The sequence below is a fragment of the Choloepus didactylus genome, chromosome 15 (genome assembly GCF_015220235.1).
Source record: "Choloepus didactylus isolate mChoDid1 chromosome 15, mChoDid1.pri, whole genome shotgun sequence".
Taxonomy (NCBI): Eukaryota; Metazoa; Chordata; class Mammalia; order Pilosa; family Megalonychidae; genus Choloepus; species Choloepus didactylus.
The window spans coordinates 65,438,190-65,461,009 of NC_051321.1; the positions used below are offsets into that span (position 1 = coordinate 65,438,190).

Consider the following 22,820-nt stretch of genomic DNA (forward strand, 5'->3'; position numbering starts at 1 on the left):
CCCATCCTTTGTTCACTATTCTATTGGGTCCTTTTCCTTTTCTTGTTAATTTGTAGAAGCTCCTTTAGAGTAATCCTTTAAATGTGCTGCTAGTATTTTTCTCAGTCTATCACTTGACTTTTGACTTTATTTATGGTGCTATTTCTCTTACCTATTTTGACTGCTACACACATGAAATAAAAACTTCTTGTATCATGATTCGGTGTACGGACCATATACACAAACACATACATAACCTGAAACAAAAGATTCATATGATAATACTCATCTTTACTAAATGTAGTATACTCATATTTTTTCTATCCTATCCTTTATTTATTTATTTTAAATGATCCTCACTAAATACTAAATTGACTTTGGAACTCATGGATTGTGATCAGCAATTTGAAAACCATTGTATGATGGTATATTTTGTTGTTTAAATTTCTTTCATTTTATATGTAGTTGAAGAAATCTATCCTTTCCTTTATGGTTTCTCATTTTTTAATCCACCGCTTAAATTTTCTTCTTAATATCTTTATTTTTTTCACATGCTGATTTTTTCTTAATATCTTTTTTTTAATTTTTAAACTTTATTTATCAAAAAATTAAAACAAACACACACACAAAAAACCCCACATTTCCAACAAGACAAAGCAAAGGATTAAGAAAAACAAATAGCCTAAAATAACTACTTTGCTTCTAACATGTTCTTACCATATCCCCCAAAAATTAATAAACCATATCCAAACAAAATAAGAAAAAAAAATAATCTAAAATAACCATTGCTTCCAACATGTTAAAAGATTAATATCTTTTTAATATTTAAATTATTAATGTATCCGGAATTGTAGTTGGGGTTAAGAAGTATAGGGATCAAAATTTCTCCTCATGCCATTATTTAAAAATTGATACTTTCTCTACTACTTAGAAATACTAAATTATTAAATATTCTTGGGTTAAGTCTTTTGATTTCTTCACCCTGCATGCTAAAAATTTTTGTTGTGCTTTACTATTTAAAATCTTTATACCACCATTGTCTCTTTTTTAAAAAAAGATGTTTTTTTAATTGAAATATAATTTACATCCAGAGAAGTGTATATATAATAATTGTATATTTCTATGAAAATTGAACATGCCTGTGTAATTTGTACCCTGATCAATCAATGAGATATACTTTATTTTTAGTAAGATTTTTAAAATGTTTATTCAACTAGGTAATGTTCACATATGTATATATATATTTTAAATGCAATTTTATTGAGATATATTCACACACCATTCAAACCATCTGAAGAATACACTCACTGGCTCACAGTATCATCCCTTAGTTGTGCATACATCCTCACACAATCAATTTTAGAACCTTTTCATTACTCCAGAAAAAAAATAAAAATAAAAAATAAACCCAAATCCTCCCATACCCCTTTTATCCTCCCCATTTATTGACCCATAGTATTGGTTTGGTACGTCTGTTACTGTTGATGAAAGAATATTAAAATATTACTGTTAACAATAAATGTATAATAGATACATTTTCCCCATATACCTCCCTAGTATTGACTCCTTGTAATAATGTTATACATTTGCTCTAGTTCATGAAAGAACTCTTTTTTTTATATTTGTACAGTTAATCACAGACACTGTCCACCACAAGATTCACTGTATTATACATTCCCATATTTTAACCTCCAACTTTCCTTTGGTGACATACATGACTCTGAACTTCCCCTTTCCACCACGTTCACACACCATTCAGTACTATTAATTATTCTTACAATAACATGCTACTCTCACCTCTATCCATTTAAGTTCAACCTAGTTAAATATTCTGCACATATTAAGCAATGTTCCCCATTCTTTAGCCTAATTCTATATCCTGGTAACCTATAGTCTATATTTTATGTCTGTGGGTTTACATATTATAATTAGTTCATATAGTCAGATCATACAATATTTGTCTTTTTGAATCTAACTTATTTCACTTAACATAAGGTTCATCCATGTTGTGTGCTTCAGGATTTTATTCCTTCTTACTGCTGAATAATATTCCATTGTATGTATATACCACATTTTGTTTATCTATCCGTCAGTTGATGGAAACTTGGGTTGTTTCTATCTTTTGGGAATTATGAATAATGCCACTATGAACGTCATTGTGCAGATGTCTGTTCGCATCCCTGCTTTCAGAACTTCTGGGTATATCCGAAGTAATGGGATTGCTGGGTTGAAAGGCAACTCTATACTTAGCTTCCTGATGAGCCACCAAACTGTTCTCCATAGTGGCTGTACCATTTTACATTCTTTACATTCCCACCAGCAGTGAATAAGTGTTCTAATTTCTCCACATCCTCTCCAACACTTGTAGTTTCCTGTTTAAATGCAGCCATTCTAGTAGGTGTGAAATGGTATCTCATTGTGTGTTTTTGTTTGTTTGTTTTGTTTTTTGTTTTTTGTTTTTTGAGATTGTTCACATACCATACAATTAGCCAAAGATCCAAAGTGTACAATCAATTGCCCCCGGTACCATCATACAGCTGTACATCCATCACAATTAATTTTTGTTCAATTTTTAGAACATGTTCATTACTCCAGAAAAGAAATAAAGACAAAGAAAATAAAGGAAACTCAAATCCTCCCATACCCCTACCCACGTCCCTTCCATTATTGACTTGTAGTATTGGTATAGTACATTTGTTACTGTTGATGAAAGAACGTTAAAATACTACTAACTGTAGTATACAGTTTGCAATAGGTATATTTTTTCCCTATATGCCTCTCCATTATTAACTTCTAGTTATAGTGTCATACATTTGTTCTGGTTCATGAAAGAGATTTCTACTATTTGTACAGTTAATCACAGACACATTGCCCACCACAAGGTTCACTGTTTTATACATTCCCATCTTTTAACCTCCAACTTTCCTTCTGCTGACACACGTGACTCTGAGCTTCCCCTTTCCACCACATTCATGTACCATTCAGCACTGTTAGTCTCACAATGCGCTACTGTCATCTCTGTCCATTTCTAAACATTTAATCTCAACCTTGTTGAACATTCTGTTCATAATAAGCAACCACTTCCCATTCTTTAGCGTTGTTCTATAGCTGGGTAACTTATATTTCATGTCTATGAGTTTACATATTATAATTAGTTCATATCAGTGAGACCCTGCAATATTTGTCCTTATGTGTCTAACTTATTTCACTCAATGTAGTGTGCTCAAAGTTTCTTCATCAACCCATTTTTTTAAAGATGGTTTTGTTCACACACCATATATTCCATCCTAAGTAAATAATCTGTGGTTCCCTGTAAAGTCATGTATTTATGTATTCACCACCCTCACCACTATCTATATAAGGACATCTCCATTTCTTCCATAAAGCAGGAGGAAGAGTCAAAGAAGGTAGAGAAACAAAAGAAAAAGAAAATAGAAAGAGAAAAAAAAAAAGCATGATAGCTAGGAAGCAACAAAAGGAAAGATAGCATTAAACTAAAGTAGAATAAAGAGTGAGACAACATTACCAATGCCAACAGTCCCATACCCCTCCCTTATGTCCCCCTCTTACATGCATTTAGCTTTGGTATATTGCCTTTGTTACACTAAAGGAAGCATAATACAATGTTCTGTTATAGTCTCTAGTTTGCATTGATTGTATTTTTCCCCTAATACCACACTATTTTTAATACCTTGCAAGGTTGACTTTCATTTGTTCTCCCTTCTGAAAAAACATATTTGTACATTTTATCACAATTGTTGAACACTCTAGGTTTCACTGAGTTATACAGTCTCAGTCTTTTATCTTTCCTCTTTCCTTCTTGTGTCCCACATGCTCCTAACCTTCTTCTTTCAATGATACTTACAGTCATTTTTGTTCCATGTACTTACATTGTTGTGCTACTGTCTCACAAAATTGTGTTCCAAACCTCTCACTCCTGTCTTTTTCTTTCTGTCTGTAGTACTCCCTTTAGCATTTCCTGTACAGCAGGTATCTTGTGCACAAACTCTGTCATTGTGTGTTTGTCAGAGAATATTTTAAACTCTCCCTCATATTTGAAGGGCAGTTTGCCAGATATAAGATTCTTGGTTGGTGGTTTTTCTCTTTCAGTGTGTTAAATATATCACACCACTTCCTTCTTGCCTCCATGGTATCTACTGAGATATCTGCATGGTCTTATCAAGCTTCCTTTGTATGTGATGAATTGCTTTTCTCTTGCTGCTTTCAGGATTCTCTGTCTTTGATGTTTAATAATCTGATTATTAAGTGTCTTGGCATAGGCCTAGACAGATCTATTCTGTTTGGGGTACGCTGTGCTTCTGGATCTGTAATTTTATGTCTTTCATAAGAGATGGGAAATTTTCATTGATTATTTCCTCTATTATTGCTTCTGCCCCTTTCCCTTCTCTTCTCCTTCTGGGACATCCATGACACATACATTCATGTGTTTCATGTTGTCATTCAATTCCCTGAGACATTACTCATATTTTTCCATTCTTTTCCCTATCTGTTTTTTTGTGTGTAGGATTTCAGTTGTTTTGTTGTTCCTGGGTATTTTCTTCTTCCTCTTGAAATCTACTGTTGTATGTCTCCATTGTGTCTTTCATTTCTTGTGTTGTGCCTTTCATTTTCATAGATTCTGGCAGTTGTTTTTTTGAATTTGCGATTTCTACCTTATGTAAGTCCAGTGTTGTCATTATACGCTTCATCTCTTTTGCCATATCTTCCCTAAACTTTTTGAATTGATTTAGCATAGTTGTTTCAATTCCTGTATCTCAGTTGAAGTGTTAGTTTGTTCCTTTGACTGGGCCATAACTTCATTTTTCTTAGTGTAGGTTGTAGTCTTCTGTTGTCTAGGCATCTGGTTTCCTTGGTTACCCTAATCAGGTTTTTTCAGACCTGAATGGGCTCAGGTCCAAGAAGGGGGCAATATTCAGTATCAGGTTTGCCTGAGAGTGTGTCTTAGAAGATTGACATACCCTGTGAGGCCGCAAGCTGCTGTGCTTTTCCTAACCTGCCCAGCAGGTGGCACCTATCAATCTGTAGTTCCTGACTGGTTTAAGCAGGTGTGGCCTCCTTAGTTTCTGTTTTGGCTGTTTCCCCACCAGGCTCTGGGGTCTGGTTCTGATTGGAAGGTGGGTAGTAGAGCTGGGCACCACCTCCTTCCTCTTAGGGAAGATACACCCCCTAGGGAGTTATCGCCTGCATTTAAGTAGGTTCTTTGTCTCTCTGACTCTGCTATCTCCACCCTTGTCTGGGTCAGAGTGCTGTGAATTGAAAATGGCTGGGGCTTTCTCTACTGAGCCACTCAGGATGAGAGAGAGAAAAAGGGACAGAAGTCCCTTTTAGGGCCAGTCCACTGCCCCCAGTTTCACCTATCGGCCAGAGATAGCATCCCGTCCTCTGGGTTCCCCCCTATCTCTTCAAGGTCAGTCATCACTAAAAGCCTTTGTCTGCTTGTTGGGGATTTGTAGCTTGCATTGAGCAGACCACATTTGCCAGTTAAAACCCCAGTTGGAGCTGGACTAAGGTATATTCACTTGTTCAGAGAGTGCTGCTGTCTAGCACAGTGAAGCTTTGCAGTTCCTCTATCACAGTGAGGCTTTGCAGTTCGTGCTGCTGTTGGGGGAGGGTCTCCCAGCTCAGGTCTGCAGTTTCTACTCAGATTCCATACTGCGATCTCAGGCATTCCTCCCAATCCAGGTTGGTGCACGATGTGGACAGTCATGGTTGTCCCCCAGCAGTTATTCCAGATTATTTACTAATTGTTCCTGGTTGTTTATTAGTTGCTCCAGGAGGAGCAACTAACCACTCCTGTCTATGCCGCCATCTTCTTCCATCTCCTCATTGTGGTTTTGATTTGCATTTCCTTAATAGCTAGTGAGGCTGAGCATCTTTTTATGTGGTTTTTAGCTAACTATATTTCCTCTTTGGAAAAATGTCTATCATATCTTTTGCCCATTTTTAAATTGGGCTGTTTGTCGTTTTATTGTGGAGTTGTAGGATTTCTTTCTATATTCTGGATATCAAACTCTTATCAGAGAAGTGGTTTCCAAATATTTTCTCCTATTGAGTTGGCTGCCTTTTCACCTTTTTGACAAAGTCCTTTGAAGCACTGAAGTATTCAGTTTTGAGGAGGTCCCATCCTATTTATCTTTGTTGTTGTTGTTGTTGTCGCTTGTGCTTTGGGTGTAAGGTCTAAGAAACTACTTCCTGTCACTAGATCTTGAAAACATTTCTGTATATTTTCCTCTTAGAATTTTATGGTACTGGCTCTTATATTCAGCTCTTTGATCCATTTTGAAGTAATTTTTGTATAAGGTGTGAGATAAGGGTCCTCTTTCATTCTTTTGCATATGGATATCCAGTTCTTCCAATACCAATTATTGAAGAGACTGTTCCCTGGATTTGGGAGCCGTGTCAAAAATCAATTGACCATAGATCTGATGGTCTAATTCTGAGCTCTCAATTCAATTCCATTGATCAATATGTCTATCTTTATGTCAGAAAATTTCAAAATTTTTCATTTTTATATTTTTCTGTCTTGAGGCATTGACTGGAATCTTCAGAACCATGTTATATATTAGTAGCATAGAGGCTATCCTTCTATTTATTCCTGATGTCAATAGGAATACCTCTACTATCTCAGTGCTTGTGGTATAATGTTAGATGAGATGTTTCAAGCTTTGAGAAAATAGGGATTAGAGGGGGAAATGAAGAGTGACTGCTTAATAGTTATCAGTTTTCTCTTTGGGATGTTGAAAATGTCCTGGAATTAGATTGTGATGATGATTGCACAACACTATGAATCTACTATAAACTACCAAATTGTTCACTATAAAATATTTAAAATAGTGAAATCTATATTGTGTGAATTTTATCACAATTTTTAAAAAGGAATTATACTACTATTCACTCAGAATAGCTAAAGTGAAAAAACAGGAAATACTGCTCTTTGAGTGTGTGGAACAATTGGAATTCTTGCAATTATTTGTGTACACTGATACAACAAATGTAGAAAATTATTTGGCTTATCTACTAAAGCTGAAGACACAGACACACAGATATACACACATTCTATGACTCAGCAATTCTGCTGCTGGATTCATACCCAATGCATAAGTATGTTCACCAAAGGACGTTCACTGGAATGCTATATATTTGTAATAGGCATAAACTGGAAATAACCCAAATGTCCATATATATTAGAATTGATAAGTACATTGCAATATATTCAGTAAGTGGAATACTATAAGAAATGAGGCTCAATTGTACTATGAGTATGTTAAACAATGTGAGTAAATCTCACTAGTATAATTTTCAGTGAAAGAATCCAGTTATGCCAAGTTCAAAAATAAGCAAAAGTAATATATGATGTTAGATGTAAATTCCTGATGATGAGGTGATAACTGGACTTGGATGGGATCTAGATGTATAGGTCTCAATTTTGTGAAAATTCAACAAGCTATATACTTATGAGTTGTACACTTTGCTTTGTCTATTTTCTACTTTAATACAATTACCTTTTAAATGATAGATAATGTCCATTGAATGGTTCCAATGTAAAAATATTTTAAAAATATATTTGGAAAAATAAATAAATATACCAATTTATTAACAGGCATGGGATTATGGTATTTTACAATTTTCCTTTTTTCTCCCCCCACCCTTTTGAAATTTATGACTTCTATGATCATGTAAGAAACAAAAATAGATATTCCTTTAGGTTGTATCTGTGGAGGCTTTACACATAATTGCTATTAAAATGTAAAGTTCCTGGGATTATTATTCAGATATTCTAATACACGACAAGAATCATTTAACATCTGTATTTATTTTACAGGCAGATTTTGGCAACAAACCAGTAAATGGCCCCAAGTCAGAATCCATGGAATACAGTAGATGTGGTTATGGGGAAGAACAAAGATTGGAATTGAACCCACATCCCCTTGAAAATGTAACTAAAAATGAAGAAAGCATGACAGGTATTGACGTGGAGAAATGGACACAAAATAAGAAATCACATTTAACTGATTTAACCGATTATGTCAAAGGAGATTTCAGTGCTATTGTGAGTGAAGCTGAAAAATTGAGGAACTCTGATGATGACAGGAAAAAAGTCCTACTTACCGACTTCCTTGAACCTCAGAAATTATTTGCACAAACTGTAAGAAATGGCATTAAAAATGTACCCTATTTACCAACTGAAACAAACACATTTAAAAAATTCAGTATTGAAGAATTTGGCAAGGCACTTGAAAACAATTCCTACAAATTCCTGAAAGACACTGCAAACTTCAACAATGCCATGAGCTCCATTGCGAACAGCGCGAGCTGTGATCATCTCAAGGGGACAAGTGATGTTTTTGTCTTCCAGAAGCCTGGCTTTCACTGCAAGTCTATTCCAGATCCTGCAAACTTCAATTTAAATAGTCATACCAGTACCCACAATGAAAGTGATCAACCAAAAACTCCTGAGAATATACCAAGTAAAGAACCAAAAGATGGGTCTCCAGTTCAACCAAGTCTTTTATCCCTAATGAAAGTCAGGAGATTAACACTTGAGCAAGTAGTGGCCATAGAGGCCTTGACTCAACTCTCAGAAGCCCCGTCAGAGAATTCCTCACCATCAAAAGCAGAGAAGGATGAGGAAAAAGAGCAGAGAACAGCTAGTTTACTAAATAGCTGTAAAGCTATCCTCTGTTCTGTAAGAAAAGACCTCCAAGACCCAAAATTACAAGTGGAGCCACAAAGCCTGCTTCACTGCTCATCTTTGGAGAAACAGAATTCATGCAACACACTGGTTTTCAACGGCCAAAACACCGTTTCCAAGTCACACAACAGTTCAGCTGCTAACCAAGCATCCAGTAAGCCACAGGAATGTTCAAAAGTCACAAATTCAAATTCTCTTTTAATACCAGATTCAAATTCATCTAAAATTGACACCAATAAAAATGTTGCTCAAGATAAAATTACTGTTGACAATTGTTCCAAGGATTTGCATCAGTTACAACCAAGAAGTAATAAATTGGAGCATTATAACCAGTTATTGGATAACAGCAAAAAATTGGACTCAAAGGATGACCCATCATGTCAGGATGCAGCTCATAGTCAAATAGAGGAAGATGTTGCAACACAATTAACACAACTTGCTTCAATTATTAAATTTAATTATATGAAACCAGAGGACAAAAAAGCTGCAAGTACACCAGCAAGCTTGGTTGCATATGATTTGCAGCAAAAATATATTCAGGAGAAGGGCATGATACCACAGAAACCACCTTCAAATATACAGAATAATCACAGCTTGTTGTTAACAAAGCAAAAGAACACATCCCAGAAAAAGATAAAATCTACCCCATCAAGAGAGCGACGGAAAAAGAAACCTACAGTCATAAGTTGTCTAGAAAATGACCAGAAGAATCAGGAACAGTTGTCCTATGAGTATAGTAAGTTACATGACATTTGGATAGCATCCAAATTTCAAAGATTTGGTCAATTTGGCCCACATGATTTTCCTATTCTGTTGGGAAAGATTCCTCCCCTAACCAAAGCATGGAAACCACTGACTCAAACGAGTTCAGCATCGCAACACAAAAAATTATTTCCTCCACTCGCTCAGATAAAATTTGAGAGATATTATCCTGAATTAGCCCAGGAAAAATTGATAAAGGTTGAGCCATTGGATTCTTTCTCTGTATCTCCCTTCAAAACAGAAATCAGTGAGCAGGCGTTTACAGAAAAAGCTTACAATTCTCAGGTACAGCCAACAGTGAATGTCAATCAGAAAGCTCATCCTTTGCCCCAGCCCTCCTCTCCCCCTAACCAGTGTGCTAATATGGTAGCTGGCGATGACCAAACACAGTTTCAGCAGGATTATAAAGAACGACTCATGCATCAGAGACTGCCAACATGGCCTGGTATCTCTCATGAGAAACCCCTACCGGACCCAGCACAAATTCTCAGGAATGTAAATGTAGTATGTTCGGGTGGAATTACAGTGGTTTCAACCAAAAGTGAAGAGGATGTCTGTTCATCTAGTGTTGGAACATCAGAATTTTCTCCAGTAGACAGTGCACAGAAAAGTTTTAGTGATTATGCCATGAACTTCTTTACTAATTCCACAAAAAACCTGGTGTCTACTACAAAAGATTCTGAACTGCCAACCTGCAACTGTGTTGGTAAGTGTGTGCATGTATTTCTTCCTCTTTCACCTGTCTACATTTCCTCAAGTCGTAGCAGAATCAAGTTCTGGTTCATCTTTTATGCGTGGTATTTTTGCCCTTTCATATTCTAGCTAAGATGGTCTAGGTAATTCTGTGCCCATTTTTTTTTTTTTTTTTTTTGTGGGACCCCTATAGATGCTGCTCAGATAAATGGAAAATTCAGCTCATAATTTGGAAAAGACAAAGGTAAAGTTTCTCAAGTGAAAAATCTGCTTATTTCTCCCAAAGCCAAATGTCTTCTGAGTTGTTTATTGTACATATCCCAAGAATGAATTCCCTTAATACTTTATTAAAGTTTGCTTATTCTGCCTATATTCAAAAGAATTTCAACCTGCAAGGCATTCATTAAAAAAACCTTTTTTTATTGTTGATATAACATGCATACAGAGAATGTAAAACATATGTACGGCTTAACAAATAACTATAAAAAGTATCTGTAATTGCCACCCAGGTCAAGAACTAGAACCGGTCTATTTCTTTGTCAGTGCCTAGTGCTTCTATACTGTACGATATGAAAGGTGTACCCATGCATGAAAAAAGTACAAAATCTTGGCCAGTTGAAGAATTCCCAGATTCTTGGATTTTTAAAATATTTTAACAAATTAGTTCAATAAATTTTGATTTCTTATTTAAAAAAAAATAACCCAATAAGCTTGTGCTAACAGCTGAGTGGTGGGCCAATTTCTAACTGAAATACTTACACACACATTTTGTGGCTTAGGAGTCACTGAAAGAGAACATCCAAATGAACAGTCAGAAGTTTTATCAGTATGTTAAAAGCCCTTGGAAGATCTTGCTGGGTTAACAATTCTCAGGCTGGCCTTATTGTTCAATATCTGAAACATATCAAATCTTAATTTGAATCCTCTATTGATATGTCAGTACCTATGGTTGAATTTCATGTAATACTCAAATATAAGAAGAAATTTGTTGATTCTAATAGAGCTGGAAAAAAATTGATTAATTATTTTAATTAAAGTTTGTTAGGCAACCCCATTATTTCAACTATAATTCCACCTATGACAGGATGGAATTTGGGAAATAACCTGGTCTGAACCCCATCCATACCAACAGGTTTAATTATTAAAACACAAATCTCATATAAAAGAAGGCCCCAAGTTACAGACAAAATTTCTCAAAATTTGCCTTGAACAAAAGGTAGTTTTTGTTTTTAGTAGAAGCAGGTGGTACATTTGTACATTCCCGAATGAGGAGTTAAAGTATTGTTTTTGGAAGGATAAGTATATCATCCTGATTTTTTTCTTTAATCATAGCAGAAAAAATACTGGAGTGTAGAGATGACTTTTAGTTGTTGATTATTCAAAGTACATTTGATATTCTGAAATAACATCCTTCCATTTCTCCACTCATCTTTCAAGACACAGTTTTGACAGCCTTCCATGTGCAGGCATGTAGGATGGGCCCTACTGAGAAGGATCTCACAGACTGAAATAGGTGACAGTGCTGTCTGAGCCAGGGAAATTGGAAGAGAAAGAGGTTATTGGACCAGGGAGAGAAGGGTGTTATAATATTATGGAACTCTTTTTACAAGTCTGGTACTGTGCCATGCCCTTGACTTATAAATCTCACAACAACCGTACCATCGGAGGGCTTATTATTCCCATTATTAAAATGAGGAAACTGAGGTACAGAGACATTCACAGCTTGTAAGTGGCTACACTGGTATTCAGAGATAGGCAGTCCCAACTCCAAAGCCTAGGCTCGTATCGTCCACCCTTTGTCACTTCAAAAATTTGCAGTGGAAAATGGAGAGCACTTTTGTAAATATCACACACACAAACAAAATCTCTAATTCAAAAAATACATGCTACTAAATTTTATATCCCTGAGGTAGTCTAGTTTTACCATGTGCATGATCCCAAATAGAATGATTGTCTAGTTTCAAGGCACCTTCCTTATGTACAGTAACTAGTGAAAGTGTAGGAGCTGAGACAGCCAGGCCTTCAAAGTTTATTGGACACCTGCAGTCTACTTGGAACTATTTAATACATGTCATTAAAGGAAGACATATGTTTTTCTTTAATCATTACATGTGAGGTTATTGTGCTCATTGTATAGAAATCAGGACTGAAAGAAAAACAAAAAGGCAGACTACTCAGAAATCATCCCTAGTGGGACCATCATATCAAAGGGTAAATATATACGTTCCTGGGGGTATTATATTCTAGCAAGGATAAATTAACCTCTAGAACAAGATTTTTCAACCTCAGTGTTGTTTACATTTTGGACTGGCTAATTCTTTGTTGTAGGGGGCTGCTCTGTGCATCATAGGCTGTTTAGCAGCACCCCTAGCCTCTACCCACTAGATTCCAGTAGGACCCTTCCCAACTGTGCCTATTAAAGATGTCCCCAGTAGGGCAAAATCACTCCACTGATCTAGATCTCCAATAAGATCTCCAATAAGATCTCCAATAAGATGTTAAAATCTATTCAGTATATCTTGTTTAAGAAGCCATAGAAGTAATCCAATGTCATATTTGATGTCCAATCAAAATGGTTAAATAACAACCTTTTGGCATAGGTAAACCATGGCCAGATATACATTCCCCAGTGATTCTAGCTAGGCATGATTTTGTGAGGCCAAAGTAAAAAGATTGTTTTCTAATAAATATATAATTCATGCTCCCCCAAATTTAAACATTACAAAATGAGATGTGAACGTCTTTTTGTAGTCCCATTAAAAAAAAATTCATTAGAGAAGTTGTGGGTTTGCAGATAAATCATGCATAAAATACCAAGTTTCCATATACCAGCCTATTATTAAAAATATAGAACATGTCACAAATTTGCATGATATCCTTGAACAGGTGCTATCCTAATCTTCTCTATATCATCCCAATGAAAATAGGGTCATTTTAAACATTCTGTTTTTGCAACTTGGTTTTTTAACTTAATGAAATCTTAGATATTTTTAAATGTTTGTATTATTTTAATAGCTTTATAGTTTTCTACTATATCATTGTCTCATAATTTATTTAACCAGTCACTTATTGATAGATGTTAAGAGTGTTTCTCTCTCTTTTGATATTATAAATTACTGTAACAAGGAACATTCCTGTGTACATTTGTATTATAGATACATACTTGTGTGAAGGTATAATTCTTAGCAACAGAACCACTGGGTTCAATTTTAATAAGATTCTGAGGCCAAGCTTTTTTGATTTGTTGCTCTTGGATAAAAAGCAGGAAATGGGTGAATAAATATGACCCAGATCTGAAAATATTTTTCCTCCTCTGGATTTTTGAGGGAGAAGATGTTAGTTAGGAGCAGGATAAAAGGAACATTAACAAGTTAAATTCCATGGCCTAAGGTCCTTGACTTTCAATTACTAATCTTACCAAAACCTTATCAAGATTCATGGTCTGTACTGAAGAAAAAAAAAATCAGTTTTAAAAAAAAAGCTCCTCCTTGCCCCTATGCAATTCTGTAAAGCTTTGGGTCTAATAATCTTATTCCTTCCACAGATCGAGTTATACAAAAAGACAAAGGTCCATATTATACACACCTTGGGGCAGGACCAAGTGTTGCTGCTGTCAGGGAAATCATGGAGAATAGGTGAGGAAAAATGCTTCCCTGTTAAAACCATTCTTTATTGTGGACCTGAGTCAAGGCAGATAAATTATCTCTGGGAACAAACATGAAGTGAATGGAAAACCTTCAGAAGTATGAGTTGGATGTTTCTAAGGGCCCAGGAAAAGAATAGTATCCTGGTGTCCTTACAGAGTCACTCATCACATGAGCCATCGAACACTCAAGAAGACACTCACAGAGCAAAGCTACTTATCTTTCTTAAATTCAGAAATACTTACTTTTATATTATTGCCTAATGGTATAGAAAGAATTCAAATTACTGCCATTAACACTACCTTCAATCTCTTTGCTTGTCTTGGAGCCAGGGCATTTTAAAAGAGTGATCTTTAAGGATAAGTAACTAGAACTGGATAGCAAATAAAAAAATATCTGCCACACAAAAGTAAATTAAAAAAAAGAAAGTAAATGAAGAGATAGTGTTTAATTTTGAACTTCTATAAATCTCTATCTTGTACACATTAAGATGTTAAAAACTGAAGTCTTTAAGTACAGATTACAACTAATTAATATTTTCCCTCCACTGTGTTTTGTACTCAGGTATGGTCAAAAAGGAAATGCAATAAGGATAGAAATAGTAGTGTATACAGGAAAAGAAGGAAAAAGCTCTCATGGGTGTCCAATTGCTAAATGGGTAAGTATTTATATTTATAGATTTTTGAAAATGGATTTATTCCACATTTAAAATAATTTGTTTAACTTTTTTCCCCCATGAAACTGTGAACTAGAAAAATCTACCCACTCCCATAGGGAAATAACAAGGAAGCTATTTGTCTTAACCTGGACTCTGGGCAGGGTGGTGGTGGTACACCTTTAGAATGTTTAAAAACATGTAGCTTTATGTCAAATGAACAAAATGGTATAGCCCATTCAGCTGCCTTCCTCCTCTCTCCTAAAGTCACCACTGTTAACAATTTTTTTGTATACTTTCAGAGATAATTCAATGCCTTTACAATTAGAAACCATATAAATGGTATCAAATTATTCGTTTTTTACCTTACTTTTATCACTTGCTAAAACTCAAAAGTTCTTTCCAATTCAGTATCTAATGGCCCACCTTAATGAGGATAATATAATACTGAAAGCAAAACCATATTTCCAACATATTGCCCAAGTCATTCTTGTGATTACTTGGGTTTTCCAAAAATGCATAGTTATAAAAAGTAAGAACTGTATTCAGCTTCTTTAGGAAGTTCTCAACTGAAAAACAGGTTAACTGCCATATGTTTTTAGTGGGATATTTATACTGACGAGAATTTTAGTCAGTTTATTTCAAATTCTAAATCATGGAAGTGTTTGTGGTCCCTGTGTTATCATTTATAAGTAATGATAAGGATACAATAATGATGATAATAATAACACTAACAACTGTCTTTTACTGCATCAGCCACTGTGTGAAGCACGACATACATTGTCTCATTCATTCCTCGCAGTGATATCTGATTTGGGGAAATGCAAAAGTGGTTATCTTTATACTCATTTCATAAAAACTTAAAAACACTAACTACAAGTTGGAGATGGGCTTTGAACCTAGGTATTCTTAAAGCAAACATATTGCCACACTCTTAGCTACTCTACAAGGCTGTATGTCTTGGTTACTTTTCAACATTTGGATGGTGACAGCAGTGATGAGCATCAGACGTGGACATTCAACACTAATTGCTTTAGAATATTTTGAGTTTCTTCAGTCTATCTCGAACATATACTCCTGTCAACACACAGATCATTCCAGAGATCTGAGAGGGACCTTAGTTAGTTACCTTACGTACAGCAAAGTGCACAAATTTTAATGTACAGATCAGTGAATTCTTCATATATATAATACCCTGTACCCACCACCCAGACCAAGATATAAAACATTCCAGCATCCCAGAAGGATCTCTTCTAACACCTCCCAGTCAATAACTACCCCCAAAGGTAGTAACCACTATTTTGACATTTGTCACTATAGATTAGTTTTGTCTTCTTTTTTCATATAACTAATACTATAGATTATGTACTCTTTATTTGTTTTTCTTCTTTCACTCAACATATGGAACATGGATTTGAACATGCTGGAGCTCCAACAACTATTTGGAACCATGAAGTCACTTGAGAGTGGAAGACATGTATTAGACATGTACTAATAGGAGTCTGACTTCCTTTTGATAACAGTGGAGTTGCCACTCCCACCCCAGGACTTCTTGTTCTTTTTTTTTTTTTTTAAATACTTCTGGTTTAAAAAAAAAAATTATCGTGGGTAACATATATACAACATAAAATTTCCCATTTTAACGACTTTCAAGTATACAATCCAGAAGTGTTCACAAGGATGTGCTACCATTGGTACCATCCAGTACCAAAACTTTTCCATCACCCTGGACTTCTTAATCTGGTTTTCTTTAACAGAGTTTTTTCTTGTTTAAGGCATGTCATTTGGAGGTTTTCTGTCATATGAGGTAGAATCAAGTCCGAACAAAGATACCCGTCTTTAATTTGTTACAATATGGGTGGATTTTGAACAAAACCAATTTCAGAAAGAGGAAGTTAAGTGAAGGAACTTGTATACATTGAGTACTTTCTATTGCCAGGCCATGTGTTAATATTGGGGATAAAAACAGGATTTAAGATCTTCATTTTGCAGATGTGAGGAAATGCCTAGAGTCACATTAGCCATTACAGAGGGATTTTGAGACATTTCCTGACTTCTAGTTCATTGCTTTTTCCTCTCATTTCCTCTCACAAATGTTAGCTGGAGTCAGTCATTTTGTCTATTAACAACCAAATAAGATTTCCTAAAATACTCAGTTTTGCTCCCCAGAAATCTAACTAAAACTTTCCCTAAAATTTATATTGATGTGATTGGTTGGAATGGGGAAGGGAGTTTATGGTTGTGAACTGTCGCTTCTTCAGTTCATGAATCAACTTCTTGTCTTGTGTATTCACCAATTTTCACACTGTGTTATCTCAGCCATAAATTTTAGTACCTTTCTCAGTTTCCACAAAACACCCACATCAGTCTCTATGTGTAACTTGGTGACAGATATATTCAAACATAGCAAGGATCTTTATCTTATTTTTATATTTTATTCAAAATTTTAAAAAAATTCAGATTGAACAGATGGTTCAAAACATTTTAAAGCAGGAAATAACATACAGACTGCCCATATTTCTATTGGGTTGTCTTTTATTGATATATCTGATATATTGAAAAATTGACCATTGATGATAAAAGTTGCAAATATATTTTCTCAGTTTGTTTTCGTTTTATCATTTAGATTAAAATTTTTTCATATAATCAACTTTTCCCATCTTTTCTTTTATGACTTTATTGTACCTTAATTAGAAAAATCTTCCCTACTCCTAGGTTATAAATTATTCTCTTTATGGAATTTTAATTATTTCATTTTTTCTACATTTAAATGTTTTATCCACTTTGAATTTATCCTGATTTACACTGTTAGTAACAAATCCAACTTCAGTTTTTCCAAATGGCTACCCAATTAATTCTGAATTATTTAACCATCCATCTTTTCCCCATTGATTTATATTTATTTATATTAGTGGATTTTCTATTCTGTTATATCAATCTACTATAAAACTTAAATGGTTGTTTGTTAATAGCATCATATTGGAGCTGTGCTGAGAGCAAATGGGGTTGTTTGGGGGCATGTATCCCATGGATCAGCACTAAAGCATAGATGGTGCTTGCCTGGTATGCTTCTGGGGTGTGGAGTTGATCGAAGAAGGGCATGTGGGAGGAGTCTACCTGTGGAATCCTGGGGAATATAACTAGTAGGAATGGCATGCTGGTACCACACAAATACTGGGGACAGGGGATTGAGGGCTGGGGAGAGCTGCGGGGTGTGTTGGGTCATGAGAATCGTTTAAAATGGAGGGCAATTTTTTTTCAATAATATATAAAATAAAATAAAATAAACTTATAATTAGAGTGATCTGATGCTGATACACCTGATTTCTGACTTTTCTCTGTTGTCACTTTGGATCCTGTCAGGGAGCAGTTACTAAATTAAGCAGATTTTGGTGGAACAGGAGATGCAGTTTCTTGGATACACTAGGCTCCGTTAATTCCCTGTACAACCTCCCTATTTGAGCAGATTCTGGGGCGATGTCAAATGGACAGAGAACAATTCAAGCAACAGTCTGCCTGGATTGCTCCAATGCCTAAGCAATTCATACCGGGCAACTGTGTCATCATCAGATCACTCTAATTATTTAAGTTTATCATAGTTTTCTCTAACCGGTAGGGCTATTCCTCCTCCTTTTAATTATTCAGAAAATTTCTGACTATTCTTGGCTTGTTTATTTTTCCACGAGTTTATAATTGCCTTGTCGTAATTGGAAGAATAAAATTCTATTGGCATTTTTACTGGAATCAGAGAGAATTTGAAGAATTTACATTTTTTTGTGATGTTTATTCTTCCTATCCAACATAATTACACCTTTCCATTTACTTATGCCTTCTTTTGTCCTGTAGAGGCGTTTTTAAAGTTTTGTTCCCATAGAGTTTACATGTTTCTGGTTTTTCAATTTATTTCTGGTTTTTCAATTTATTTCTGTTGCATATCTCAAGTGCACAATTAATTATACAATCTATGGTGATAAATTTATATCCTCCTTTCCATGTTTTGTACTCTTAATTTGTTAACTTTCATTTGATACAGTTAGTCCAACAGAACAATTTTATATTGTATTAGTGATTTTTTTTTCCTTATTTTTTTTCCTGTCTTTGGTGGATTCCTTCCAGGGTTTCCCCATTAAACATGGGTAGTCAGGGAAAGCCTTTCTGAAGAGAAAGCTGAGACCTGAAAGACAAAAAGGAGCCAGCAATGCAAAAAGCCAGGGAAAGATCATTCCTATTCAGAGAAAATAGCAAGTACAAAGTTCCAGTAAAGGAATAGGGTACATTTTTTAATAATCTAAGAGAAGGCAGAGAATGGAATGAAGTGAAGCTAAAAGGTAGGCAGAGGCTAAACCATGAATGGTTTTGTAGGCCACGGTAAGGAGTTAGGGTTTTATTCCATGAACAATGCGAAATCTTTGACATATTTTAATTAGGAATGTATTATCTAGTTTGTTTATAAAGGCCATTCAAAGACATTGATCAACTCTGTATTAGTTGTCTGTTGTGTGGTACAAATTACCTCAAAACTTTGAACAGCAAACATTTATTATCTTGCACAGGGTTTTGGATGAGAAATCTGATAGCAGCTTAGCAGGGTGATACTGGCATAGGCTGTCTTGTGAGGTTGCAGTAAGATGGAGCTAGGGTTGCAGCGATCTGAAAGCTTGACTGGGGTTGGAGGATCCATTTCTAAGCTCACTTGCAGTAAGTCTCATTTCCTCATATTACGGCTTCTTCAGTGTCCTCATGACATGACAGCTTGGTTTTCCCCAGAGAACGTGATCCAAAAGAGAGCAAGGAAGAAGCCACAATGGCTTTTATAACTAAGTTGTTAATAACAGTTGTTACATGGACCAGCCCAATTCACTGTAGGCGGGGTCTGCACAGGAGCAGAAGGTGGTGTTCGTGGGGGCACTCTCAGAGGCAGGCCACCACAAAAATCAACATCCATTCTTCAGTAAAAATAATCTCAGTAAGTTAAGGAGTCCACATTCACAGATCAAAATATATCTTTCTTTGCCCCAAAGTTATCATCATACCTTAATGGGGAAACCTTTTAACCTGTAAACCTTTTGTCACAAAATAATGCTATTAAGCATTAACAGTGTTCTTTATGAACTATAGGAATGGAAAAGTTCACAAACCATAAATGTACAGTTTACCTATATTTACAAAGTAAACACTCATGATACAGCTACCCAGTGTAAAAACAGAACACTGTCAGATTCCCAGAAGCTCCAATTGTAAACCTTCCATCCTGACTTTTGTGGTAATAACTTCCTTGCACCCCCCAACTGTATTTCTAAACACTATATTTTCATTTTGCATTGTTTTGTGTATGTATGTGTGTGTGTACCTTGTACATTTGCTGAAATAAATGGCAGGAATTGATTCCCAATACGTGGCACTAGAAATTGACATAGGCTTATTAATCAATGTTTGTTAGTTATTTCTGAACCCTTTACCTATTAGGTAACAAAGAGTAAAAATATTCTTATGACATCATAGCTGGCTTCCCTCAGAATGAGTAATTCAGAAGTGAGCAAAGTAGTTGAATTAAGTATGGAATTTTGTATGATTCTTGCTTCCTGCCTTGCTTTTTTAAAAAATTCAGTTTTACTGAGATATATTCACATATCATACAATCATCCATGGTGTACAATCAGCTGTTCACAGTACCATCATATAGTTGTGTCTTCATCACCCCAATTCATTCTTGAACATTTTCTTTACACCATAAAGAATAAAAATAAGAAAAAAAAAAAAAAGTAAAAAAGAACATCCAAATTAACCCCCCATCCCACCCCAATCTTCATTTAGTCCCTGTCCCCATTTTTCTACTCATCCATCCATACACTGGATAAAGGGAGCGTGATCCACAAGGTTTTCACCATCACACTGTCACCCCTTGTAAGCTACATAGTTACACAATCATCTTTAAGAGTCAAGGCCACTGGGTTAGAGTTTGATAGTTTCAGGTATTTACGTCTAGCTATTCCAATTCACTAAAACCTAGAAAGGGATACCTATATAGTGCATAAGAATGCTGACCTGAGTGACCTCTCGATTCCATTTGAAATCTCTCAGTCATTGAAACTTATTTTGTTTCATTTCGCTTCCCCCTTTTGGTCAAGAAGATGTTCTCAATCCCATAATGCCAGGTCCAGGTTCATCCCCGGGAGTCATATGCTGTGTTGCCAGGGAGATTTACACCCCTGGGAATCAGATCCCATGTAGTGGGGAAGGCAGTGAGATCACCAGCTGAGTTGGCTTAGCTAGAGAGAGGGCCACATCTGAGCAACAAAGAAGCACTCAGGGGGAGACTCTTAGGCACAATTATAAGCTAGATTTAGCCTCTCCTTTGCAGCAACGAGCCTCAGGAGGGCAAGCCCCAAGATAGTGGGCTCAGCATACCAAACCATCAGTCCTCAATGTTTATGAGAACATCAGCAACAACCTAAGTGAGGAAGTCCAACACTTCCTCATTTTTCCCCAGCTCTTCAGGGGGCCTTGCATATTTATTTTTATTCTCTGCCCAAATTACTCTGGGATGTGTCGCTATTTCATACTTACCTGTGCAGACCTACCAGATCTCACTTCCTGTTCATAGTTCCATGTAATTGTGGTGTTTGAACAAGCTGACTGTACAAGTTAAATTGTTTAGTGTACTACAGAAAATACAGATCCTGCTCCAGATAACTATTTCTTCCTTTGGTCTCACACGGAAGTTGAAGTTGCCCTAGTTCTAATCAGAGCTGCTTCATTCATATCTCTAATTGAAGTCTAGACTTTTCAGCTTTTTATACAGTTGCTGTATGCGCTAATACTGATTTTCATATCTGTTGAGCTCTAGCTCTGAGCCTCAGGTGTCACAAAGATACCCAAAGTTCCAGAAACCAATTTTCTTGCCTTACTTTTAAGGCCTTCTCTAATGTAATCATAATGGTGACACTCATAGAATTTTGCTGTGGGTGTACACTTAATATGCAGCTTAAAGTTATTAGTTGCAACTTTTTGTTATGGATTTGGGTCCTCTTGGAGGGTTCTTAGGTGCAAAGAAGAATGGTTATTTAGCATTTTCCATAAAGTAGCTATAGCAAAATTATTTTTCCTTTGTGGAATATTTCTTTTCAGAATAAATAGGACATTTCAGTATACAGTGATATAAAACTAGCACTTTTCACAAACACAAAAACAACCCAGAGATAAGGAAATAAAGCATGATTGCCAAGCAGCTTAATGAAAAATCTAATATCTACTAATGACAAAAGCAGGTATTGATACCACATGTCTAAAAAAGAAATATGTTTCATAAATGATTATATGTGTTAGAAGAATCATAATTTTAGTCAAACTTTATTTTTTGCAAACTTTCAGAGTTATCCTATTTAAAATACTCCTATTGTTTGCTGCTGGTTTTTGGACAAATGCCCAGCATATAGTCTACATTCAGTAATCTTTTGTTGAGTGAATGAATATCAGCTTAAACAAGATTATTGTAGAATACTGAACATGTTGAATTTGAATTGGTATCTTACACTGTGGTATTCATTATTAACTCTTTTCCAAGGCATGAAAAAGTTGGAATATTAGAGTTAGGAGTCTGTTGGAGTTATCTAACCCAAACTAATTCCTGATAGATGTTAAATGAAGAATTGTTAGAGTGAAATGATTGGGTCTCTCCAGATTCTAGGAGAGTGAATAGCACTCCTGCAATTGAGTCCTATAAGTGGGTATGTTATGAAGAAAAAGAAGTAAAAGAGATGATGGGGAGGAAATGAAGATTAATTGTTTTGAATAAGGAATCCAATAAACATTCAACTAGTGGATTGCATTGCTCTAAATTTACTTTTCATATTGAACTTTTCCATTATTTTCATGTATTTGATATTAAATATTAACCTACATCAAATCTTGTTTAATTTTAGGTATTTAATTTTAATCTCCATGTCCAGGCTTATGTTTGGTACTCATTGTTGAACACTGTCCTAAACTGTTTTTATTTTATTATTGAGATGTTTATTGCTTCTCTTTTTAATTGTCACATGCAAAAATCCTAATAGCAAATTCTAACTGGGCAGTGGGACATTCTGAACAATTCTCATTTTATTTTTCCATTGCTTTCAACACTGTTTTATCCTTTTCTTGATATGTTTCTTTGCCAGGTGGTCATTAACACTCCCACTTAATTGTTAGCCTTTGTCACAAATTTCTGACTCTTCTCTACTGTCATTTTGGATCTTGTCAGGGACTAGTTATCTTGTTATTAAGGAGATTACAGAGAAAAGGTGATGCAGTTTCTTGGAGGCACTTGGCTAAATGTTAATTCCCTGTACTACTTGCCTGTCTGAGCAGACTCTGGGGTTATGGCAAGAGTAGG

The 22,820-nt window shown here is 35.5% G+C and overlaps 1 protein-coding gene, 1 long non-coding RNA gene and 1 other non-coding gene across 6 annotated transcripts in view; 1 reads left to right on the plus strand and 2 right to left on the minus strand.

The window, feature by feature from the left end:
- Nucleotides 1–22,820, plus strand: part of TET1 (tet methylcytosine dioxygenase 1) — a 144,727-nt gene that overhangs the window by 68,206 nt on the left and 53,701 nt on the right. For all 3 annotated transcript variants that reach the window (XM_037805255.1, XM_037805256.1, XM_037805257.1), the window contains exons 4-6: nt 7,823–10,160; nt 13,692–13,782; nt 14,356–14,449. In XM_037805255.1, coding sequence (XP_037661183.1) covers nt 7,823–10,160; nt 13,692–13,782; nt 14,356–14,449 — 2,523 coding nt within the window. The remainder of the gene's footprint in view (nt 1–7,822; nt 10,161–13,691; nt 13,783–14,355; nt 14,450–22,820) is intronic.
- The window catches only part of LOC119510853, a 156,282-nt gene that overhangs the window by 62,344 nt on the left and 71,118 nt on the right, over nt 1–22,820 (minus strand). The gene's annotated exons all lie outside the window — the stretch shown is intronic.
- Nucleotides 12,989–13,091, minus strand: LOC119511045. The gene has a single exon (XR_005212131.1). It is a non-coding gene; the product is annotated as a U6 spliceosomal RNA (small nuclear RNA).